The following is a 27,290-nucleotide window of genomic DNA, read 5'->3' on the forward strand; positions in this document are numbered from 1 at the left end:
GCCTGAAGTACTTTTCTACCAAAAACTGCTTCAGAAGAAGAAAACACATCAAAATGGTAGAATTTAGTAAAAGTATGCAAAGAAGACCAAGTTGCTGCTTTGCAAATCTGATCAACCGAAGCTTCATTCCTAAACGCCCAGGATGTAGAAACTGACCTAGTAGAATGAGCTGTAATCCTCTGAGGCGGAGTTTTACCCGACTCAACATAGGCATGATGAATTAAAGATTTCAACCAAGATGCCAAAGAAATGGCAGAGGCCTTCTGACCTTTCCTAGAACCGGAAAAGATAACAAATAGACTAGAAGTCTTTCGGAAATTCTTAGTAGCTTCAACATAATATTTCAAAGCTCTAACTACATCCAAAGAATGCAATGATTTCTCCTTAGAATTCTTAGGATTAGGACATAATGAAGGAACCACAATTTCTCTACTAATGTTGTTAGAATTCACAACCTTAGGTAAAAATTTAAAAGAAGTTCGCAACAGTCCGCCTTATCCTGGTGAAAAATCAGAAAAGGAGACTCACAAGATAGAGCAGATAATTCAGAAACTCTTCTGGCAGAAGAGATGGCCAAAAGGAACAAAACTTTCCAAGAAAGTAATTTAATGTCCAATGAATGCATAGGTTCAAACGGAGGAGCATGAAGAGCCCCCAGAACCAAATTCAAACTCCAAGGAGGAGAAATTGATTTAATGACAGGTTTTATACGAACCAAAGCTTGTACAAAACAATGAATATCAGGAAGATTAGCAATCTTTCTGTGAAAAAGAACAGAAAGAGCAGAGATTTGTCCTTTCAAGGAACTTGAAGACAAACCTTTATCCAAACCATCCTGAAGAAACTGCAAAATTCTCAGAATTCTAAAAGAATGCCAGGAAAAATGATGAGAAAGACACCAAGAAATGTAAGTCTTCCAGACTCTATAATAAATCTCCCTAGATACAGATTTACGAGCCTGTAACATAGTATTAATCACAGAGTCAGAGAAACCTCTTTGACTAAGAATCAAGCGTTCAATCTCCATACCTTTAAATTTAAGGATTTGAGATCCTGATGGAAAAAGGACCTTGCGACAGAAGGTCTGGTCTTAACGGAAGAGTCCACAGTTGGCAAGAGGCCATCCGGACAAGATCCGCATACCAAAACCTGTGAGGCCATGCTGGAGCTACCAGCAGAACAAACGAGCATTCCTTCAGAATCTTGGAGATTACTCTTGGAAGAAGAACTAGAGGCGGAAAGATATAGGCAGGATGATACTTCCAAGGAAGTGACAATGCATCCACTGCTTCCGCTTGAGGATCCCTGGATCTGGACAGATACCTGGGAAGTTTCTTGTTTAGATGAGAGGCCATCAGATCTATTTCTGGAAGTCCCCACATTTGAACAATCTGAAGAAATATCTCTGGGTGAAGAGACCATTTGCCCGGATGTAACGTTTGGCGACTGAGATAATCCGCTTCCCAATTGTCTATACCTGGGATATGAACCGCAAAAACTAGACAGGAGCTGGATTCCGCCCAAACCAAAATTTGACATACTTCTTTCATAGCCAGAGGACTGTGAGTCCCTCCTTGATGATTGATGTATGCCACAGTTGTGACATTGTCTTTCTGAAAACAAATGAACGATTCTCTCTTTAGAAGAGGCCAAGACTGAAGAGCTCTGAAAATTGCACGGAGTTCCAAAATATTGATCGGTAATCTCACCTCCTGAGATTCCCAAACCCCTTGTGCTGTCAGAGACCCCCACACAGCTCCCCAACCTGTAAGACTTGCATCTGTTGAAATTACAGTCCAGGTCGGAAGAACAAAAGAAGCCCCCTGAACTAAACGATGGTGATCTGTCCACCACGTCAGAGAGTGTCGTACAATCGGTTTTAAAGATATTAATTGAGATATCTTTGTGTAATCCCTGCACCACTGGTTCACCATACAGAGCTGAAGAGGTCGCATGTGAAAACGAGCAAAGGGGATCGCGTCCGATGCAGCAGTCATAAGACCTAGAATTTCCATGCATAAGGCTACCGAAGGGAATGATTGTGACTGAAGGTTTCGACAAGCTGATATCAATTTTAGACGTCTCTTGTCTGTCAAAGATAGAGTCATGGACACTGAATCTATCTGGAAACCTAAAAAGGTTACCCTTGACTGAGGAATCAATGAACTTTTTGGTAAATTGATCCTCCAACCATGATCTTGAAGAAACAACACAAGTCGATTCGTATGAGATTCTGCTAAATGTGAAGACTGAGCAAGTACCAAGATATCGTCCAAATAAGGAAATACCACAATACCCTGTTCTCTGATTACAGACAGAAGGGCACCGAGAACCTTTGTAAAAATTCTTGGAGCTGTTGCTAGGCCAAACGGCAGAGCCACAAACTGGTAATGCTTGTCTAGGAAAGAGAATCTCAGAAACTGATAGTGATCTGGATGAATCGGAATATGCAGATATGCATCCTGTAAATCTATTGTAGACATATAATGCCCTTGCTGAACAAAAGGCAGGATAGTCCTTACAGTTACCATTTTGAATGTTGGTATCCTTACATAACGATTCAATATTTTCAGATCCAGAACTGGTCTGAAGGAATTCTCCTTCTTTGGTACAATGAAGAGATTTGAATAAAACCTCAGCCCCTGTTCCAGAACTAGAACTGGCATAATTACTCCAGCCAACTCTAGATCTGAAACACATTTCAGAAATGCTTGAGCCTTCGCTGGGTTTACTGGGACACGGGAAAGAAAAAATCTCTTTGCAGGAGGCCTTATCTTGAAGCCAATTCTGTACCCTTCTGAAACAATGTTCTGAACCCAAAGATTGTGAACGGAATTGATCCAAATTTCTTTGAAAAAACGTAATCTGCCCCCTACCAGCTGAGCTGGAATGAGGGCCACACCTTCATGTGGACTTAAGAGCTGGCTTTGATTTTCTAAAAGGCTTGGATTTATTCCAGACTGGAGATGGTTTCCAAACTGATACCGCTCCTGAGGATGAAGGATCAGGCTTTTGTTCCTTGTTGTGACGAAAGGAACGAAAACGATTATTAGACCTGAATTTACCTTTAGATTTTTTATCCTGTGGTAAAAAAGTTCCTTTCCCTCCAGTAACAGTTGAGATAATAGAATCCAACTGAGAACCAAATAATTTATTACCCTGGAAAGAAAGGGAAAGCAGAGTAGACTTAGAAGACATATCAGCATTCCAAGTTTTAAGCCATAAAGCTCTTCTAGCTAAAATAGCTAGAGACATATACCTGACATCAACTCTAATGATATCAAAGATGGCATCACAAATATAATTATTAGCATGTTGAAGAAGACTAATGCTATGAGAATTATGATCTGTTACTTGTTGCGCTAAAGCTTCTAACCAAAAAGTTGAAGCTGCAGCAACATCCGCTAAAGATATAGCAGGTCTAAGAAGATTACCTGAACACAAGTAAGCTTTTCTTAGAAAGGATTCAATTTTCCTATCTAAAGGATCCTTAAAGGAAGTACCATCTGCCGTAGGAATAGTAGTACGCTTAGCAAGAGTAGAGACAGCCCCATCGACCTTAGGGATTTTGTCCCAAAACTCTAATCTGTCAGATGGCACAGGATATAACTGCTTAAAACGTTTAGAAGGAGTAAATGAATTACCCAAATTATTCCATTCCCTGGAAATTACTTCAGAAATAGCACCAGGGACAGGAAAAACTTCTGGAATAACTACAGGAGATTTAAAAACCTTATCTAAACGTTTAGATTTAGTATCAAGAGGACCAGAATCCTCAATTTCTAATGCAATTAGGACTTCTTTAAGTAAAGAACGAATAAATTCCATTTTAAATAAATATGAAGATTTATCAGCATCAACTTCTGAGACAGAATCCTCTGAACCAGAAGAACCATTATCAGAATCAGAATGATGATGTTCATTTAAAAATTCATCTGAAAAATGAGAAGTTTTAAAAGACTTTTTACGTTTACTAGAAGGAGGCATAACAGACAAAGCCTTCTTAATGGATTTAGAAACAAAATCTCTTATGTTATCAGGAACACTCTGAGTATTAGATGTTGATGGAACAACAACAGGTAATGTAACAGTACTAAAGGAAATATTATCTGCATTAACAAGTTTGTCATGACAATCAGTACAAACAACAGCTGGAGGAACAGATACCATAAGTTTACAGCAGATACACTTAGCTTTGGTAGCTCCAGCACCAGGCAGCGATTTTCCAGAAGTATCTTTTGACTCAGTTTCAACGTGGGACATCTTGCAATATGTAATAGAAAAAACAACAAATAAAGCAAAATTGATCAAATTCCTTAAATGACAGTTTCAGGAATGGGAAAAAATGCCAGTGAACAAGCTTCTAGCAACCAGAAGCAATAAATAATGAGACAAATAATGTGGAGACAATAGTGACGCCCATATTTTTTTTATTTTTTATTTTTTTTAGCGCCAAAAAAAGACGCCCACATTATTTGGCGCCCAAATGCTTTTGGCGCCAAAAATGACGCCACATCCGGAACGCCGACACTTTTAGCGCAAAAAACGTCAAAAAGCATTTGGGCGCCAAATAAAAAAACTTCCGGAGACACGTGTGACGCCGGAAACAGAAAAAAGTTTTGCGCCAAAAAAGTCTGCGCCAAGAATGACGCAATAAAATGAAGCATTTTCAGCCCCCGCGAGCCTAACAGCCCACAGTGAAAAAGTCAAATTTTAAGGTAAGAAAAAATTGATTTATTCATATGCATTATCCCAAATATGAAACTGACTGTCTGAAATAAGGAATGTTGAACATCCTGAGTCAAGGCAAATAAATGTTTGAATACATATATTTAGAACTTTATAAAAAAGTGCCCAACCATAGCTTAGAGTGTCACAGAAAATAAGACTTACTTACCCCAGGACACTCATCTACATGTTGTAGAAAGCCAAACCAGTACTGAAACGAAAATCAGTAGAGGTAATGGTCTATATATAAGAGTATATCGTCGATCTGAAAAGGGAGGTAAGAGATGAATCTCTACGACCGATAACAGAGAACCTATGAAATAGACCCCGTAGAAGGAGATCATTGAATTCAAATAGGCAATACTCTCCTCACATCCCTCTGACATTCACTGCACGCTGAGAGGAAAACCGGGCTCCAACCTGCTGCGGAGCACATATCAACGTAGAATCTAGAACAAACTTACTTCACCACCTCCATAGGAGGCAAAGTTTGTAAAACTGATTTGTGGGTGTGGTGAGGGGTGTATTTATAGGCATTTTGAGGTTTGGGAAACTTTGCCCCTCCTGGTAGGAATGTATATCCCATACGTCACTAGCTCATGGACTCTTGCTAATTAAATGAAAGAAAATGTGGGTTCACTGTCCCTTTATGTATAAATCCCACTTGATCTAGGTGAATAAGCTTCAGCATTAAATTGTTCAGTCTGGATGCTAGAATTTTGGAGAAGATCTTGATATCCTGATTTATCAAGGATATCGGCCTATAATTCTTGCAATGCTGTTTATTTTTACCTGGCTTTGGAAGCACCGAAATACAGGCTATTAAAAACACAATTTATGCTTACCTGATAAATTTATTTCTCTTGTGGTGTATCCAGTCCACGGATCATCCATTACTTGTGGGATATTCTCCTTCCCAACAGGAAGTTGCAAGAGGATCACCCAAAGCAGAGCTGTTATATAGCTCCTCCCCTAACTGCCATATCCAGTCATTCGACCGAAACAAGCCGAGAAAGGAGAAACCATAGGGTGCAGTGGTGACTGTAGTTTAATCTAAAATTTTGACCTGCCTTAAAATGACAGGGCGGGCCGTGGACTGGATACACCACAAGAGAAATAAATTTATCAGGTAAGCATAAATTGTGTTTTCTCTTGTAACGTGTATCCAGTCCACGGATCATCCATTACTTGTGGGATACCAATACCAAAGCTAAAGTACACGGATGAAGCCAGGGACAAGGCAGGTACTTAAACGGAAGGTACCACTGCCTGTAAAACCTCTCCCCCAAAAAAGGCCTCCGAAAAAGCAAAAGTATAAAATTTGTAGAATTTGGAAAAAGTATGAAGCGAAGACCAAGTCGCCGCCTTGCAAATCTGTTCAACAGAAGCCTCATTTTTAAAGGCCCAAGTGGAAGCCATAGCTCTAGTAGAATGAGCTGTAATCCTTTCAGGAGGCTGCTGTCCAGCAGTCTCATAGGCTAAGCGGATTATGCTTCTTAGCCAAAAAGAAAGAGAGGTTGCCGAAGCCTTTTGACCTCTTCTCTGTCCAGAGTAAACAACAAACAAAGCAGATGTTTGACGAAAATCTTTAGTAGCTTGTAAGTAAAACTTTAAAGCACGAACCACGTCCAGATTATGTAAAAGACGTTCCTTCTTTGAAGAAGGATTAGGACACAATGATGGAACAAAAATCTCTTGATTGATATTCTTATTAGATACCACCTTAGGTAAAAACCCAGGTTTGGTACGCAGAACTACCTTATCTGCATGGAAGATCAGATAAGGAGAATCACATTGTAAAGCAGATAACTCGGAGACTCTACGAGCCGAGGAAATAGCCATCAAAAAAAGAACTTTCCAAGATAAAAGTTTGATATCTGGAAGAAACCCAGAATAGCAACTAACAAATTGCACGCCTCCTTTTTGAATGGAGGCCTTGGATTGCCACACATTCAATACTACAACTGGGCATCTCTTATACGACTAGTATTGGATTGGCAAATGGGCACAGGACACTTCTCGGATAAACAATTGGAGGAAACTGTAATTGGAATATGTAGCCTGACATATCTGCCCTACTGTCCTCTGGGAGACCTGCCTCAACATATACTTAATAATCTCTTGTATAGGGACCCCCTTAAGACCTGGTCTCAGGCACATAAAGCACTGGGGCACTCATGCCCCACTCCTAAATATATACCTATTAAGGGCAACATTGGTTTCCCCAGCGGCAGTGAACAAGCCCCCTTCAATGTATGGCATGCGAAGGGATTGCAGAGGGTGGGGGATGTCCTGGATCCGTTGTTGCACACTGTCAGAACATTTCAGGAACTGAAGGCCACCTTTGATCTTCCAAACACACATTTTTATGCATACCTGCAACTTCGACATTACGTTAAAACACTAATGGATGCCAACCCAAAGTTTTGGAGCCAAGCCCTATTTGCAATCCCCCAGATTGCTTTTAAGATGGGGTGCTTCTCCATGTCGGAGATTTATCAAGAGATGCTCCGTCACAACACCACTAAAGCTCAGGAAGTGACACTAGAGAGGTTGAAACTAGATACCACCCAAGAAATCTCCATCCAAGATATTAAAAACAGTCTCATAAAAGCTAAGTCAGCCACTCTAGCGCTGGCGTTGAGAGAGGCACAGATTAGAATGATCAACAGGGACTACATCACTCCTAGCAGAAGGGCGAGGTGGAACACCGAGCATCCCAATAAATGCGTGAAGTGTCAGATTCCCGATCCCCCCTTGACGCATTACTTTTTTGATTGCCCTTTGATTAGACAATTTTGGAACCGCCTACAATATTGGCTTAAAATTAACTTAGGCATTGATATTTCCTTTAACCTCATGAATATATACTTATTTACATGGACTACTGTTGGCAATAAAGTCCAGCCCTTACTAACACTTTGTACACTACTAGCAAGACACTGCATACTGACCCTGTGGTGTTCCAGTCGTGCCCCGACTATACCACAATTTAAGAAAACACTACTCAAACACCTATTTATTGAAAGACAAGGCGCCTGTTGGGATACCAAGCACAGACTCCTACCCTTTTTAAAAAAATGGACGGACTTCCTGGAGCGGCTGCCCCCTGGGCAGCAGAACCGGATCCTCAGACCATTCGCAAACCATGAGATAATACTAGAGGCGATGCTTAGGGGTGATTGGACCGCACTGACAATGGAGAGACCTCCCCAGAACAGGCCTGGTGACTCTGAAACAATACTTATTGAATCTTTCTTTTAACCCTTATAAAAAATTGTTTTTTTGGGGGGGTTTTTCTCTCCCTTCTCTCTATTTCTCTCTCCCCCACCCTCAACCTCTCACAGACATGGCTGCTCATGCACCTCCTTCAGCACTAGATCCTACTAGACGCCATTAGGATGAGGCTTCTCAAATTTAGACTAGGTATTGTTTTTGTTTTGTTTTTGTTTAAGTTAAGTTAGGTATTAAGATGTAGGATTATTACTATACAAACAATAAAATATGTTGAGGGATACGTGCAAACTGTCAACTAAATGCAATACAATGATAATCGTATCTAACAGATTTATAGTGCATTTGTAAGGATGTACTTGCCCTACCATAAGGGCCAAGACGATATCGTAAGTAAATATATACACCGTACTGATTCAAGCTATGTATGCACCCGCCTATTGAATGTAAAACAAGTGAATGTACCTGTGAAATCTGTAACATTTTGTTGTATCCTCAACACTAATAAAGAGAATTTAAAAAAAAAAAAAAAAGTTTGATATCTATGGAATGAAGAGGTTCAAACGGAACCCCTTGAAGAACTTTAAGAACCAAATTTAAGCTCCATGGGGGAGCAACAGGTTTAAACACAGGCTTGATTCTAACTAACGCCTGACAAAACGCCTGAACGTCTGGAACATCCGCCAGACGCTTGTGCAAAAGAATAGACAGTGCAGAGATCTGTCCCTTCAAAGAACTAGCTGATAATCCTTTCTCCAAACCCTCTTGGAGAAAAGATAATATCCTGGGAATCCTAACCTTACTCCATGAGTAACTCTTGGATTCACACCAATAAAGATATTTATGCCATATCTTATGGTAGATTTTCCTGGTAACAGGCTTTCGTGCCTGTATTAAGGTATCAATGACAGACTCGGAGAAGCCACGCTTTGATAAAATCAAGCGTTCAATCTCCATGCAGTCAGTCTCAGAGAAATTAGATTTGGATGATTGAAAGGACCTTGAAGTAGAAGGTCTCGTCTCAAAGGCAGAGTCCAAGGTGGAAAGGATGATATGTCCACTAGGTCTGCATACCAGGTCCTGCGTGGCCACGCAGGCGCTATCAAAATCACTGATGCTCTCTCCTGCTTGATTTTGGCAATCAGTCGAGGGAGCAGAGGAAACGGTGGAAACACGTAAGCCAGGTTGAAAGACCAAGGCACTGCTAGAGCATCTATCAGCGTCGCTTTCGGGTCCCTGGACCTGGATCCGTAATAAGGAAGCTTGGCGTTCTGGAGAGACGCCATGAGATCCAGTTCTGGTTTGCCCCAACGATGAATCAATTGAGCAAACACCTCCGGATGGAGTTCCCACTCCCCCAGATGAAAAGTCTGACGACTTAGAAAATCCGCCTCCCAGTTCTCTACACCTGGGATATGGATCGCTGATAGGTGGCAAGAGTGAGTCTCTGACCAGCGAATTATTTTGGAGACTTCTAACATCGCTAAGGAACTCCTTGTTCCCCCTTGATGGTTGATGTAAGCCACAGTCGTGATGTTGTCCGACTGAAATCTGATGAACCTCAGGGTTGTTAACTGAGGCCAAGCCTGAAGAGCATTGAATATTGCCCTCAATTCCAGAATATTTATTGGGAGGAGTTTCTCCTCCTGAGTCCACGATCCCTGAGCCTTCAGGGAGTTCCAGACTGCACCCCAACCTAGAAGGCTGGCATCTGTCGTTAGAATTGTCCAATCTGGCCTGCGAAAGGTCATACCTTTGGACAGATGGACCCAAGATAACCACCAGAGAAGAGAATCTCTGGACTCTTGATCCAGATTTAGTAATGGGGACAAATCTGTGTAATCCCCATTCCACTGACTGAGCATGCATAATTGCAGCGGTCTGAGATGTAGGCACGCAAACGGAACTATGTCCATTGTTGCTACCATTAAGCCGATTACCTCCATGCACTGAGCCACCGAAGGGCGCGGAATAGAGTGGAGAACACGGCAAGAATTTAGAAGTTTTGATAACCTGGACTCCGTCAGGTAAATTTTCATCTTTACAGAATCTATCAGAGTCCCTAGGAAGGAGACTCTTGTGAGTGGGGACAGAGAACTCTTCTCCTCGTTCACTTTCCACCCGTGCGACCTCAGAAATGCCAGAACTATGTCCGTATGGGACTTGGCAATTTGGAAATTTGACGCCTGTATCAGGATGTCGTCTAGATAAGGGGCCAGTGCTATGCCCCGCGGCCTTAGAACCGCCAGAAGCGACCCCAGAACCTTTGTAAAAATTCTTGGGGCTGTAGCTAACCCGAAGGGAAGAGCCACAGACTGGTAATGCCTGTCCAGAAAGGCAAACCTTAGGAACCGATGATGATCTTTGTGTATCGGAATGTGAAGGTAAGCATCCTTTAGATCCACCGTAGTCATATATTGACCCTCCTGGATCAAAGGTAGGATGGGCCGAATAGTTTCCATTTTGAATGATGGAACTCTGAGGAATTTGTTTAAGATCTTTAGATCTAAGATTGGTCTGAAGGTTCCCTCTTTTTTGGGAACCACAAACAGATTTGAGTAAAATCCCTGTCCCTCCTTTGGAACTGGATGGATCACTCCCATAACTAGGAGGTCTTGCACACAGTGTAAGAATGCCTCTTTCTTTATCTGGTTGACAGATAATCGTGAAAGGTGAAATCTCCCTTGTGGAGGAGAAGCCTTGAAGTCCAGAAGATACCCCTGAGATATAATCTCCAACGCCCAGGGATCCTGAACATCTCTTGCCCACGCCTGGGCGAAGAGAGAAAGTCTGCCCCTTACTAGATCCGTTACCGGATAGGGGGCCGTTCCTTCATGCTGTCTTAGAGGCAGCAGCAAGCTTTTTGGCCTGCTTGCCTTTGTTCCAGGACTGGTTAGGTTTCCAGGCCGTCTTGGACTGAGCAAAAGTTCCTTCTTGTTTTGTAGCAGAGGAAGTTGATGCTGCATTTGCCTTGAAGTTTCGAAAGGCACGAAAATTAGACTGTTTGGCCCTTGATTTGGACCTGTCCTGAGGAAGGGCTTGACCTTAACCTCCAGTAATGTCAGCAATAATTTCCTTCAAACCAGGCCCGAATAGGGTCTACCTCTTGAAGGGAATGTTAAATAGTTTAGACTTTGAAGTCACGTCAGCTGATTAAGATTTAAGCCATAGCGTCCTACGCGCCTGGATGGCAAATCCAGAATTCTTAGCCGTTAGTTTAGTCAAATGAACAATGGCATCAGAAACAAAAGAATTAGCTAGCTTAAGTGCTCTAAGCTTGTTAAGTATGTCCTCCAATGGAGTCGTTGTCTGTAAAGCCTCTTCCAGAGACTAAAACCAGAACGCTGCAGCAGCAGTGAAAGGAGCAATGCATGCAAGGGGCTGCAGGATAAAACCTTGTTGAATAAACATTTTCTTAAGGTAACCCTCTAATTTTTTATCCATAGGATCTGAAAAAGCACAACTGTCCTCGACAGGGATAGTAGTACGCTTTGCTAAAGTAGAAACTGCTCCCTACACCTTAGGGACCGTCTGCCATAAGTCCCGTGTGGTGGCGTCTATGGGAAACATTTTTCTAAAAATAGGAGGGGGGGAAAACGGCACACCGGGTCTATCCCACTCTTTATTAATAATTTCTGTAAACCTTTTAGGTATTGGAAAAACCTCAGTACACACCGGCACTGCAAAGTATTTATCCAGTCTACACAATTTCTCTGGCACTGCAATTGTGTCACAGTCATTCAGAGCAGCTAAAACCTCCCTAAGCAGTACACAGAGGTTCTCAAGCTTAAATTTAAAAGTAGAAATATCAGAATCAGGTTTCCCTGAGTCAGAGATATCACCCACAGACTGAAGCTCTCCTTCCTCAGCTTCTGCATATTGTGAGGCAGTATCAGACATAGCTCTTAAAGCGTCTGTATGCTCTGTATTACGCCTAACACCAGAGCTATCACGCTTTCCTCTAAATTCAGGTAGTCTGGCTAATACCGCTGACAGTGTATTATCCATGACTGCCGCCATGTCTTGTAAAGTAATCGATGTACTTGGCGCCATTTGAGCGTGAGTCCCTTGAGCGGGAGTCAAAGGGTCCGACATGTGGGGAGAGTTAGTCGGCATAACTTCCCCCTTGCCAGAATCCTCTGGTGATAAATTTTTTAAAGACAAAAGCTGATCTTTATTGTTTAAAGTGAAATCAATACATTTAGTACACATTCTCATATGGGGTTCCACCATGGCTTTTAAACATAATGACATATTGACATAATGACATATAATGACATAGTTTCCTCTATGTCAGACATGTTTGTACAGACTAGCAATGAGACTAGCAAGCTTGGAAAACACTTTAAATCAAGTTAACAAGTAAATATAAAAAACGGTACTGTGCCTTTAAGAGAAACAAATTTTGTCAAAATTTGAAAAACAGTGAAAAAAGGCAGTAAATCAAACTAAATTTTTACAGTGTATGTAATAGGTTAGCAGAGCATTGCACCCACTTGCAAATGGATGATTAACCCCTTAATGCAAAAAACGGATCAAAAAACGAAATAAACGTTTTTTTAAACAGTCACAACAACTGCCACAGCTCAGCTGTGGCCCTACCTTCCTCAATAAACGACTTTTGAAGCCTTTAGAGCCCTTCAGAGATGTCCTATAGCATGCAGGGGACTGCTGAGGGAAGCTGAATGTCTCTGTCTGTAATTTTAACTGCGCAAAAAAAGCGCTAAAATAGGCCCCTCCCACTCATACTACAACAGTGGAAAGCCTCAGGAAACTGTTTCTAGGCAAAAATCAAGCCAGCCATGTGGAAAAAACTAGGCCCCAATAAGTTTTATATAAAAACGATTAAACATGCCAGCAAACGTTTTATATTGCCATATTAGAGTATATACCTCTGGTAGTAAGCCTGATACAAGTCGCTATTAAATCACTGTTTTTAGGCTTAACTTACATTAATCAGGTACCAGCAGCATTTTCTAGTCCCTAGAAACACTTAAAACTGCACATACCTCAATAGCAGGATTACCTGCACGCCATTCTCCCTCTGAAGTTACCTCACTCCTCAGACATATGTGAGAACGGCAGTGGATCTTAGTTACAAGCTGCTAAGATCATAGAAAACGCAGGCAGATTCTTCTTCTTCTAAATACTGCCTGAGATAAAATAGTACAACTCCGGTACTATTTGAAAATAACAAACTTTTGATTGAAGAAAAAACTAACTATATTTTACCACTCTCCTCTTACTACCTCCATCTTTGTTGAGAGTTGCAAGAGAATGACTGGATATGGCAGTTAGGGGAGGAGCTATATAACAGCTCTGCTGTGGGTGTCCTCTTGCAACTTCCTGTTGGGAAGGAGAATATCCCACAAGTAATGGATGATCCGTGGACTGGATACACCTTACAAGAGAAAATTATTTAGAAATATTTCCTCCTTCTAATGTGATTGAAAGTGGTAACTGGTAAGGGACCTAATTAATTTAAAAACAGTTTATAAAATATACTAGTGTAGCCATCTGGACCTGGAGCCTTGTTAGGCTTCAAGTTTCGTATAATTTGGCTTACCTCTTGTAGAGTAATAGGCGAATTTAGGCTATCCAGGTCTAACTTAGTATAAGTAGGCCCTGAGCTTTTAATGAGTTCCAGACTGCTCCCCGGCCCAGCAGGCTGGCGTCCGTGGTCACGATCACCCAGGAAGGTCTCCGAAAGCATGTGCCCTGAGAAATCCACCATCGTCGCCATTCCATTGTCTGAGCATGCACAACTGGAGAGCTCTCAAATGGTCTTGAGGAAAAGGAATGATGTCCATGGAAGCCACCATAAGACCGATTACCTCTATACATTGAGCCACTGAAGGATGAGCAGTAGCCTGAAGAGAGAGGCAAGAGGAAATTATTTTGTTTTTCCTGACCTCTGTCAGAAAAATCTTCATCAATAGAGAATCTATTATGGTCCCTAAGAACACTACTCTTGTAACAGGGGAAAGGAAGCTTTTTTCCAGATTCACATTCCATCCGTGGGAACGAGAAAAAAAAATAATATCTCTGTGTGTGATCTTGCTTGTTGAAAAGATGGTGCCTGAACCAATATGTCGTCCAAGTATGGTGCCACAGCAATTCCACGAGAACGGATCACTGCCAATAGAGTCCCCAGAACCTTTGAAAAAATTCTGGGAGCAGTGGCTAGACCAAATGGAAGGGCCACAAACTGGAAATGTTTGTCCAGAAAGGCAAATCTCATGAATCTGTGATGGTCCCTGTGAATAGGAACATGAAGATACGCATCCTTTAGATCTATAGTTGTCATGAACTGATCCTCTTGTACTAAAGGAAGAATGGAGCGTATAGTCTCCATCTTGAAGGATGGAACTTTAAGAAACTTGTTTAAGTCTAGAATGGGACGGAAAGTTCCCTCTTTTTTGGGAACCACAAATAGGTTGGAGTAGAACCTGAGACCCTGTTCCTGCACTGGAACTATGACTCCCAGGGAGGAACAATGTTGTATACATTTAAAGAACACCTCTCTCTTTATCTGGTCTGCAGATAATCTTGAGAGAAGGAATCTGCCTCTGGGAGGAAAAAAGTATTGAATTCCAATTTATAACCCTGAGATACTATGTCCACAGTCCAGGGATCTGGGACATCTCGTATCAAGGCTTGAGAGAATTGAGAAAGTCTGCCCCCCACCTGATCCGATCCCGGATCGGGGGCAAGCCCTTCATGCTGATTTGGAATCAGCTGCGAGTTTCTTTGATTGTTTCCCCTTGTTCCAAGACTGATTGGGTTTCCAAGAAGACTTGGATTGTTCCTGCATAGAAGAAGGGGAAGGCTTTCCTCTGAAGTTACGAAAGGAACGAAAATAACTCTGATGTCCTTTAGGCCTATTCTTCTTACCTTGAGGTAGAAAAGGCCTATTTCCACCCGTAATATCATAGATAATTTCTGTCAAACCGAGTCCAAACAAGGTTTTGCCCTTGTAAGGAATCGCCAGAAGCTTGACATTGATTTCACCCTCAGAAAGTCCCTATGTATCTTCCTCATCAGACTTACGAGAAAGGGCAACTTGTGAAGCAGAACTGAGGACAGGCACCTTACTTTCTGAATTTCTAGATTTCCCCTTGCGTTTTCTCTGTAATCTGGGAATGGCAACTAATGCTGCAGATACCGCTGAAGATACCTGGGTAGCAATTTCTGCTTTTAAACAAACTCCACTAGGAGTTATAGATGAACTGCAGGGCACTGCATGTGACGCCATTGAGGCTTGGGACGTAGCAGGAGAAAGCGGAGGTATTATTTTAACAGCATCATCCTGAGAGACATTGGGCTCAAAAAATTTACCTTTATTTTGCAAGGTTTTCTTGACACATGAAGTACAAAATTGCATAGGAGCTGCAATTTATGCATCTAAACATAATAAGCATGAATTCATGAGAGCAGGCTCTTGCTCCATATCAGACATGTTGTGAAACAGTAAATAAACTTGTACAGATAAGTTTAAAAGATTTTAATATGCAATTAAAATAAGCTAAGCAAATACACTTTAAATTTTATCACAAATTATGATCAATCCCCAGCTAAAATTATGTGAGAAAAGTTAAGAAAAAACATTTAATAAACATCAAATAATCTTCTAAAATACCACTCAGGCAACCCCACACCTCAATTACTGAGGTGCCTTACCGCTATAAATTAAGACCGGGTCACCCAGAAATGGAGGAAAAAACATAATTTATGTAACTTACCTAATAAATTCATTTATTTCATAGTGGCAAGAGTCCATGAGCTAGTGATGTATGGGATATACATTCCTACCAGGAGGGGGCAAAGTTTCCCAAACCTAAAAATGCCTATAAATACACCTCCCTCCTCACTCATACCTTAGTTAACATGTAAATGAGATGTAAAAGAAGGAGTAAAAAGTATACAAAAAGAGGAACTGGAAAAAAATAAAGTGCTTTATACAAAAAATCATAACCACAAAAAATAGGGTGGGTCTCGGACTCTTGCCACTATGAAAGAAATGAATTTATCCAGTAAGTTATTACATAAATTGTGTTTTCTTTCATGTAAGTGGCAAGAGTCCATGTGCTAGTGACATATGGGGCATAATACCCAAGATGTGGAAAACCATGAGTCACTAGAGAGGGAGGGATAAAATAACAGCTAAATCCGCTGAGAAATTAAATCCAAAAAAATTATTAAGTTTTATAAAAAATTTCAAAAAACTCAAATCAAAGGCACTAGAATCAAACTGAGACAACTGCCTGAAGAACCTTTCTACATCAAAATGGTAACATTTAGTAAAAGTATGCAAAGAGGACCAAGTTGCTGCTTTGCAAATTTGATCAACGGAAGCTTCATTCTTGAAAGCCCAATAAGTGGCAACTGATCTACTAGAATGAGCTGTAATTCTCTGAGGTGGAGACTACCCCGCCTCCAAATAAGCTTTGTAAATCAAAAGTTTCAACCAAGATGCCAGAGAAATGGCAGAGGCTTTCTGACCTTTCCTGGAGCCAGAAAAAATAACAAATAGACGAAGTCTTTCTGAAATCTTTAGTAGCCGCAACATAATATTTCAAAGCTCTTACCACATCCAAAGAATGTAAAGACCTTTCAAGAGTATTCTTAGGATTAGGACACAAGGAAAGCACAAAAAATTTCCCTATTATTGTTAGAATTCACAACTATAGGCAAAAATGTAAAAGAGGTCCGCAAAAAAACAGCTTTATCTTGATGTAAAATCAGATAAGGAGACTCACAAGAGAGAGCAGACAATTCAGAAACTCTTCTAGCAGAAGAGATAGCCAAAAGAAATAACACTTTCCAAGAAAGTAATTTAATATCCAAAGAATGCATAGGCTCAAAAGGAGACTCCTGTAAAATCTCGAAGGAGGAGAAATAGATTTAATAACAGGTTTGATACGAATCAAAACCTGAACAAAACAGTGAATATCAGGAAGTTTAGCAATATTTCTATGAAATAAGATAGAAAGACCAGAAATGTGTCCTTACAATGTATTTGCAGACACAACTTTATCCAAACCATCCTGAAGAAACTGTAAAATCCTAGGAATCCTGAAAGAATGCCAAGAATAATTATGAGTGGAACACCATGAAATAAAGGTTTACCAAACCCTATGATAAATCTTACTTGAAACAGACTTACAAGCCTGTATCATAGTGTTAATTACTGAGTCAGAGAAACGTCTGACTAAAATCTAAACGTTCAATTTTCATGTCTTCAAATTTAGAGATTTGAGATTCTGATGGAAAACTGGACCTTGAGACAGAAGGTCTGGTCTTATAGGAAGTGACCAAGGTTGGTAACTGGACATTTGGACAAGGTCCACATACCAGAACCTGTGAGGCCATGCTGGTGCTATCAGAAATACATAAGATTGTTCCATTATGATCTTTGAGATCACACCCAGAGGTGAAAAAATGTAAGCAGGTTGGTAAAACCATGGAACTGCAAGAGCATTCATCATTTCTGCCTGAGGATCCCTGGACCTGGAGAGGTATCTGAGAAGTTTCTTGTTTAGATGAGAGGCCATCAGATCTATGTCTGGAGGACACCACATCTGCACAATCTGATAGAACACATCTGGATGGAGAGACTACTCCCCGGTTGTAGAATCTGACGGCTGAGATAATCCGCTTCCAAATTGTCTACACCTGGTATATGAATAGTAGTGATTAGACAATAATTGGATTCCGCCCAAGAAAGTATTAGAGATGCTTCTTGCATTGCTAGGGAACTGAGAGTCCCCCCTTGATGATTGACATATGCCACTGTTGTGACATTGTCTGTTTGAAATCGAATATACGATTCTCTCTTAATAGAGGCCAAGCCTGAAGAGCTCTGAAAATAGCACAGAGATCTAAGATATACAGTAGATTGGTAACCTTGCCTCGAGGATTGTAACAAAATCTTAAATTTCTGCAGTAATGCTATTGTACATTTAGAATGAGATGGAATAACAGTGTGTGTATTTGTACTCATAGATAAATTTAACAATTTGTTAAACAAGAGCCACATAATAGAGCTGAATAATCTAGATCAGCTTAATTACAACATGCATACTTAGCTTTGTTAAATACCTGTTTAGGCAGCTCAAATCCTATGGTAACATTAGAGACAGGTTCAGTTTGAGACATAATTGCAAAAAACAAAATTAGAAAAAAATAAAAATAAATTAATTTTGCAAATTTATATCCATGCTCCTATATATGAGATATATATATATCTTAAGAGAATGGGAAACAGAGCAAAACAAATTATAAAAAAGAAAACTGATTCATAAAATGCTGCATGAAAGCTCTCTAAGTGTTTACTGAGAACACTGAATGAGCTGGGGGCAGAGCATATAACGGCAATTTTGGCGGGAAACAATTTTGGCAGGAATTTTTTGGCACCAAAAAAATGGCACACAATGATGATATCTCACCCTATGACATAAATAGCGTCTTCACATGCGCGATGTGCAACGCTGAAGAGGATTTCTAATACACCTATCACTCTAAAAAGCAGGTAAGAATTTTGATTATATATACAAAAATACAAAATGAACCAAAATAAAGCCTAATGGATACTTCTATTATAGCTGCATAAAATGTGATTATCAACATTCCATGAGGCTAACATAATACTTAGCATCTTAATTTCTAAATAAATTACTAGCTCCAAAAAAAAACTGTACGTTTCATAGACTCAACTAACCTTGACAAATAATTGGCCACAAATAAAGTCGCTAAAAAGGGCACTGAATTACTGACTCAAGGCATGTATACAAACAATATATAACAACTTTTTAATTAAAGTGCCCGATCCATAGCTGAGAGTGTCTTATATAATAAAAAAGTATATACATACCGTGTAAGACACCCATCCACATATAGCAGAGAGCCAAAGCAGTACTGAAACATATCAGCAGAGGTAATGGTAGAGGAGAATAATGTTGATCTTTAAAGTGAAGCAGCAGATGAATATCTGTGACCGATTTACAGAGAGTCTTAGAATAGATTTCCCATAGGTGAAAACATGGGGTCAGGTAATACTCCCTTCACATTCCTCAGACAAACACTGTACTTTGAGATGAACTGGGCTTCAATATGCTTAGAAGCGCCTATCACAGAAGAAAAATCAAGCACAACTTGCTTCACCACCTCCATGAGAGGCAAAGTTTGTAAAACTAAGGTATGAGTGAGGTGGGAGGTGTATTTATAGGCATTTTGAGGTTTGGGAAACTTTGCCCCCTCCTGGTAGGAATGTAAATCCCATACGTCACTAGCTCATGGATTCTTGCCACTTACATGAAAGAAACAATTTTTTCCTCAGAAACGTTATGAAGTAAAGCCAGTCATGTGACCGCAACTGCCGAGCTCAAATTACTGCTGCGACACAGAGAGGCACTAAAAATAGCTTCCTGGTACACTGAGTACCAGAAATAACCGTTTTTTCAAACCGGACAGTTTAAAATGTTGCATCGTTTTATTTTAAAGCAAAGGCGAAAAGAATAAGCTGCTGAAATAGAAAATTCAGCCTTTCATTCAGTTTAAACATGAATTGTTTTATCAAGTAAATATGTGTCAGAAAATAAAGCCTAATAAAAACATTTGACCCTTACTTATTAAAAGAGTTTAAATGTTAGTCTCACACATGCTACAGTGCCTGCTTCATGCCCCAGTTGAACCCATACAACAAGATTTTCCATGTCCCAATAGAAAAACAGTGTCTTTTAATTTGTTAAGTGCATGGTCTCCCCAACTGGAAGAAAAAGCACGTACCTGCTGTGCTGTCCGGCATGTAGACAGTTACAAGGTATGAGAAGACACAGTTCTTCACAAAGTCCTTTGAAAAATAAAGAACAGAGTAGCCAACTCTGGCTTTCTAAACTAGGGCAGCAATTGTTAGGAAAATGCAGTAAGTACCTCTTTACAAGTTCCTAACTGCTTTAAAGCAAGGAATGATGTGGAATACGACTATACCCCAAAACTTGCTTGTAGATGAAATCAAGATTTTTCTTCAGACACCTAAACTTCACCTCCTCCATGCACCGAAGGCAAAGAAAATGACTGGGGGTTGTGGGTAAGGGAACGATACTTAGCAGTTTAACTGTGGTGCTCTTTGCCTCCTCCTGCTGGCCAGGAGTGATATTCCCAACAGTAATAACTCAAGCGGTGGACTCGCACACAAATAAGGCATTTAAAGGGACATTCAAGAGCAAACAATTATGGTGTTATAATTTATGGTGTTATAAAATGCCAAAATAGTTTGACAACTTTGCAATATACACCACATAAAAAAGAACAAATGATGCTTACCTGATAATTTTATTTCCACCGAGGGGAGGAGAGTCCATGGCTTCATTCATTACTTTTGGGAATAAAGAACCTGGCCACCAGGAGGAGGCAAAGACACCCCAGCCAAAGGCTTAAATACCTCCCCCACTCCCCTCATCCCCCAGTAATTCTGCGGAGGGAACAAGGAAAAGTAGGAGAAATATCAGGGTATAAATGGTGCCAGAAAATATAAATTTAGGCTCGCCCACCGGAGTTACGGGCGGGAGCCGTGGACTCTACTCCCCTTGATGGAAATAAAATTATCAGGTAAGCATAATTTATGTTTTCCATCTTAAGGGGAGGAGAGTCCACGACTTCATTCATTACTTTTGAGAAACATATACCCAAGCTTTAGAGGACACTGAATGAAACCGGGAGGGTAAAAGGGCGGACCCTAATTTGAGGGCACCACAGCCTGTAAAACCTTTCTCCCAAAAACAGCTCAAGCAGAAGCAAAAACGTCAAATTTATAAATCTTTGAAAAAGTGTGCAAGGAGGACCTGGTAGTCGCCTTACAAATCTACTCCATAGAGGCCTCATTCTTGAAAGCCCAAGATGAAGCCACAGCTCTAGTTGAATGAGTCGTGATCCTCTAAGGAGGTTTATGTCCCGCTGTCTCAAGCTCCTCAACCAAAAGGGCAAAGAAGTAGAAAAGGCCCTCTGCCCCTTGCGCTTCCCGGAATATACCACAAAAAGAGATGTAGAGATAGAACTTCAAGGCACGAACCGCATCAAGTAACCTCTCCTTAGAAGAAGAAGGGTTAGGACATAAAAAAATGAATAATTATTTCCTGATTGATGTTAAGGTTAGACACCACCTTGGGAAGAAACCAAACAGCCTTATCCGCATGAAAAACCAGATAAGGAGGCTCGAATTGCAAGGCAGCTAGCTCAGATACTCTGCGTGTCGATGCAATAGCCACCAGGATGAGAACCTTCCAAGACAGAATCTTAATGTCAGTAGAATGCATAGGTTCAAACGGAACCCTCTTTCAATACCTTAAGGACCAAGTTTAAGCTCCATGGAATAGCAGACTGTCTAAAGACAGGCCTGATTCTAGACAGAGCCTGAACAAAAGATTGAATGTCAGGAAACTCATCAAGTCTCCTGTGCAACAAAACTGATAATGCCGAAATCTGTCCCTTTAAGGAACTGGCGGCAAGACCCTTCTCCAAACCTTCTTGGAGAAAAGACTGAATCCTGGATACCTTCACCTTGTGCCAAGGATATCCGTGCTTCTCACACCAGGACAAGTCCTCCACACCTTATGGTAGATGCGACGAATGACTGGCTTCCTTGCCTGAACAAGTGTCAATCACATTTTCAGAAAAACCTCTCTTGGCTAAGACTAAGCATTCAATCTCCACTCAGTCAGCCTCAGAGAAATTAGATTTTGATGTTGAAAGGAACTCTGTTCCAGCAGATCCCTGCAACAGGGTAACCTCCATGGCAGAGAGGATGACATCCCCACCAGATCCTCAAACCACGTCCTCCGCGGCCAAGATGGAGCAATCAGGATGGCCGAAGCTCGCTCCTGCTTGATGCGTGCCACTACACAAGGTAGAAGTGGTAGTGGTGGATATATGTAAGCTAGGCTGAATCCCCAAGGCACCACTAAGGCATCTATCAGCTCTGCCAGTGGATCCCTTGACCTTGACCCATATAGGCGTAGCTTGCAATTGAGTCTGGACGCCATGAGATCTATCTCTGGCGTTCCCCATCTGAGACAACTCTCCGCAAACACTTCGGAGTGAAGAGACCATTCCCCCACATGGAAGGATTGCCTGCTGAGAAAGTCTGCTTCCCAGTTGTTCATACCTGCAATGTGGATCGCTGAGAGCAGCAGTTGTGGGACTCTGCCCACTCCAAAATCTGAGACACCTCCCTCATTGCTAGGGAGCTTCTCGTACCCCCCTGATGGTTGATGTAAGCCGAGGTAATGTTGTCGGTCTGGAATCTGATGAAGCTGAACGACCCCAGAAGAGGCCTTAGAGCGTTGTAAATTGCTTGAAGTTCCAGAATATTTATCGGAAAGAGAGACTCCTCCCGGGACCATTTTCCTTGTGCCATTCTGGCATCCCAAACAGCTTCCCATCCTGCCAGACTCGCGTCCGTGGTCACAATCTCCCAGGACAGTCTCAAGAAGGATGTCATGGACAGATGCTCCGGACGAATCCACCAAAAGAGGGAGTCACTGGTCCAAGCATCCATGGATATCCGCTGTGATAGATCTGAATGATCGCCGTTCCACTGTCTCAACATGCACAATTGAAGAGGCCTGAGATGGAAACCTGGCAAAAGGGATGACGTCTATGCTGGAAACCATGAGCCCGATCATCTCCATACACTAAGCCACCGAAGGGCTTGAGGAGGGCTGAAGGGCAAGACAGGTGTACGCAATCTTCCTGCGTCGTTGCTCTGTGAGAAGTATTTTCATGGACATAGAGTCTATTATCGTGCCCAGGAACTCCACCCTGGTTGCTGGGAAAAAGGGAACACTTTCCTGAGTTGATCTTCCAACCATGAGATTGGAGCAATCAAAGAAGAGCCCTCGAATGATCCTCTGCGAGGCTGAACGACGGCGCCTGGACTAGGATGTCGTCCAAATAGGGCGCCACAGCAATGCCCCTGGATCTGCCCACTGCAAGGAGCGCCCTCAGAACCTTCGTGAAGACTCTCAGGGCCGTCGCCAGACCGAAGGGAAGGGCCACAAACTGGAAGTGTTGGTCCAGAAACGCAAATCTTAGGAACTTGAAGTGGTCCCTGTGAATTGGACCTGAACCTTATCCTGTAACCCTGGGAGACAACCTCCAGAACCCAAGGATCCTGAATGTCCTGCAACCAGGCTTCTGAGAAGAGAGACAATCTGCCCCCTACTTGGTCCGGAGACCGGTCGGGGGCTGCCCCTTCATGCCGATTTAGTCTCAGCGGGTTTCTTGTTCTGCTTGGACTTGTTCCAAGACTGAGCAGGTTTCCAAGTTCCCTTGGACTGATCTGCTTTCGTGGCGGGCTGCTGGTGCTGGGCCTTGTCTGCGCGAAAGGGATGAAAAGTAGATCCTTTAGGCTTAGCCTTCTTATCCTGTGGTAGGAAAGCTCCCTTGCCTCCCGTAACCGTGGATATGATCGAATCCAATCGTGGACTGAAAAGAATCTTTCCTTGAAAAGGCAGGGACAACAGCCTCGACTTAGAGGTCATGTCCGCCGACCAAGACTTTAGCCACAGAGCCCTGCAAGCTAAAACTGAGAATCCTGAAACCTTTGCGCTCAGGCGAATAATTTGTATATTGGCGTCACAAATTAAAGAATTGGCGACCAACGCCTTAATCTTATACTGTATCTCGTTGATGGAAGTCTCCCTCTCGACCATATCCCACAGTGATTCACACCAATATGTCGCAGCTCCGGCAACCACAGCTACAGCCGCTGCCGTTTGAAAAACAAACCCTGTGTACTAAAAAAAATTCCTTAACATGTTTTCCAACTTTTTATCCATGGGCTCTTTAAACGATGAACTATCCTCGAGAGGAATAGTCACCCGCTTTGCGAGCGTAGAGATAGCACAATCCACCTTAGGGACAGTCCCCCACAGCTCGAGCTAAGAGTCCGGAACGGGGAACAGTTTCTTAAAGGAAGAAGAAGGGGAAAAGGAAGAACCTAATCACTCCCATTCATTCTTAATAATATTAGAGATCTTAACAGGAAACGGGAAGGTCTAAGGCACCACCCTGTCTTCGTATACCTTATCAAGCTTAGGAATCGAAGGTTGCTCTGGAAGCTTCGATTCCGGAACCTCCAGTGTAACAAGCACTTGCTTCAGCAAAAAGCGCAAATTCTCCATCCTAAACCTAAAGTCAGACTCCTCTGCTGCTGGAGGATGAGATGATACAGACTCCTACACAGAAGGATCCTTCTCCGAAGAGTCGGAGTGGGCCTCGTCATCGTATAATGCCTCTGATATTTCCATAGGCGTAGACAAGCCTTGGGCCGGGCCGCCATGATACGCCCTTAGCAGAACGTGGTAAGGCATGGATCACTTTCGATACCGCCGTTTGCAGTTGATCCGCAAAATCTGACGGTCAACGAATCTCTCCCGTAGCAGTAATGGTTGGACCCTGGGGCGCTGCATGTGCACTCGGAGATGAAAGCAGGGAACACACCTCACGGGACGGAGAACCCTCAGAGGTGGAGGGTTCAGTAGTACTAGACATCCCTTTAGTTTTAGATGTTGCAACTTTATCAAGGCATGTGGAACATAGTTGAGCAGGCTGATCTACAAGAATCTCCTCACAATAAACACAGGAATGAGACTTTGTTAAAGAGGGAGTACCCTCTAACGCGTCAGAGTCCTCCATAGCTTGTGCCTTTATTATGGACTAGACTAGCTGAATAAACAGGCACCTTTATATCCTCCAATAGCCGGGGCACTCACCACCTTCAATGACCCGGACTACATAAACCGCTTTGTCTCCTATGCTGCTGATCAACAGAGGAAGTGAAGATCGACACACCCAGTCACCTGGGATGCCTCGCAGGACCGCCCCTGCATTAAGGAGAAAACGCGCCAAAACCGGCCACGCAAATACTCCTAGAAGTCAACCTGAAGTTCCACCATTGCCAGAGCCACATCTCGCACATAACGCAGCAAGAACACAATAAACAATATTATGTATAAACCCCCCCTGCTCATTAATCCCTTTACTAGGAATATTAACCCTCGATTCCAAAAGACAAAAGGCGCCACACTGTGACCCTGTCTTCTGTGTTATCATTGTGTAAAAAAAAAAAATGAAACGATCTTACCAGAATCAATGCTGTGGAACAGGAACATGGCCCTTCAAGTGTGACAGGTAAAAGCATCGCTCCTGACATGGACTTGAGTGCAGAAAGCAGGCAGCGAAACTCTTCAACGCTGATTGCTTGTGGAGCTGTTAACATGAGTCAAGATGGTTTCGCAGAAAGACTATCCCTACATCTCCGGACTCTAACTTTCACCCAGGCTCTCACTGAGAGGCTGACAGGACTACTTAAAACTCCAGTCCCATTCCGAAGAGTACTACCCTCTATAAGGGACAACTCTGAATCTTCCTGTGACGAAAGGCAAAGAATGACTGGGGGATGTGGGGAGTGGAGGAGGTATTTAAGCCTTAGGCTGGGGTGTCTTTGCCTCCCCCTGGTGGCCAGGTTCTTTATTCCCAAAAGTAATGAATGAAGCCGTGGACTCTCCTCCCCTTTAGATGGAAAAACACTGCTTACTTTTAACTTCAAGAAGATCATTACATGTGAGTGTTTGAAGTGCTGATTTCAGAACCATGCACATGTATGGCTGCTGCATGCCTACTATGCACTCCCTTAACTGCCAGTCAAGCAAGAACACAGAGTGTACATACCAGAGGCAGCATATGCTCCAGATGTCAGCACAGTTGTCATGTAATAGTAGCAATCTTGGAATTAAAAAGTTTGTTTTTTTAATAAATGATTGTGCATTGCAAAGATGCTTTGCAAACTATTCTGGGATTATAGTGCAATGCAATATCTTACAATGGAATATCATAGTAATTCTTCTTTATGAATTGTTTCCACTGTTGTGTGCATGTCTCAGGAGTTTCTGCTTACTCCTGTATAACATTGACAATGAGACAGCACCACAAGTTTCTTAAAAGATAACTTCTTTATTCACGGGACATATATAAATAAAATAACAGCAACATTTCTTACCCAACCTGCCTAATAACCAAGGACTAAGTTGGGTCAAAAACTTTGCTGTTATCTTTAAAGAAAACTTGTGCTGCCATCTCATTGTGGCTATTACAATTGAATGTTCCCATTAATTGTATTTTTTGGGGGGTTATTCTAATTAAATAGTGATTTTATTTGTATTGCTTCTTTCACAGGATATATGGGTGTTTACAATCCATTTTACAAACAAGAGACTCACCACTAAAGGGAGGCAGTTCTTGCTAACATAACGTCCGTCTGAAGAGGTTTCATCCCAGATCAAAGATCCATGCTGGAAGTATTTTTGTTTTCTGTAAGGGAAGAAATATGGCAAAAAATGTACCATCAACAGATATCCCAAAGTAATTTAGAACACAATTAAAAAGTCTGGATTTTGGTAATTGTGTATTTGGGGGTTTGTACACTCTATAAATAATAATCTGGGTGTGAAAGATGCCAGGAGAAAGATACTTTCTGGAATACATAGTGCCCCTTAGTTCCAGTGAAAAGTCACCTTAATGCTACAGGATAGAAAGACAATTGAGTGTGATTCCTGTGGCAACAGTTTGGAAAAGGCGCTTTCCTGTTTCAGCATACATGTGCCCCTGTGCACAAAACAAGGTCCATGAAGACATGGTTTGGCAAGTTTGTTGTGGATTAACTCAAGCGAACAGCAGAATATAATCCTGCCCCAAAGAAATTTTCTAATATTAGCCCAAACATTGAAATATGCCATAGCTTTTTCAGGCTTACAAGCCTTCAAACAAGTGTAATGTATTCTACCTGAAAAACTTTACTATTGATAATTAAGGATTCAGTAACCAAACCATCAATGCAAGCCCATTTATGTTTTGGTAACAGAATAGGCCTTGAGAAATAACAAATAATTTCAGTCCTAGGTCTCAAAACCAAATACTTTTGTAACAGGAATGTCCCAGAAAAATCAGGTACTCTTGGTGAACAAAGATAACTTTTCAAAACCCAAAAGGCATTTACCACTGCAAACAGCCTGAGGGTTCCTGCTTTTGGCACCAAACTTTCTAAAAAATGTCCTCACGGATAATTTTGGGATGAATGTTATCATGGGAGCTTAAATGACCAGAAATATGAACTGCAGAAATTGCCGTGAGATTTAGTTCTTGGCTATTTGATACCTGCAAGCTTCTCACATTGCAAGCTTGTATTAAACATCACTCTGATATGCCTCCACTATCACGTTGTCTAACTGAATATGACCGTAAACATCTCCCAGAAATAATGCTAAAAACAT

At 41.7% G+C, this 27,290-nt stretch overlaps 1 protein-coding gene across 3 annotated transcripts in view; it reads right to left on the reverse strand.

Annotated features, from left to right (window-relative positions):
* Positions 1 to 27,290, reverse strand: part of CLK3 (CDC like kinase 3) — a 398,194-nt gene that overhangs the window by 13,594 nt on the left and 357,310 nt on the right. For all 3 annotated transcript variants that reach the window (XM_053717366.1, XM_053717365.1, XM_053717367.1), the window contains one exon: positions 26,241 to 26,331. In XM_053717366.1, the coding sequence (XP_053573341.1) occupies positions 26,241 to 26,331 (91 nt within the window). The remainder of the gene's footprint in view (positions 1 to 26,240; positions 26,332 to 27,290) is intronic.

Source organism: Bombina bombina, chromosome 6, assembly GCF_027579735.1.
Source record: "Bombina bombina isolate aBomBom1 chromosome 6, aBomBom1.pri, whole genome shotgun sequence".
NCBI classification, from domain to species: domain Eukaryota; kingdom Metazoa; phylum Chordata; class Amphibia; order Anura; family Bombinatoridae; genus Bombina; species Bombina bombina.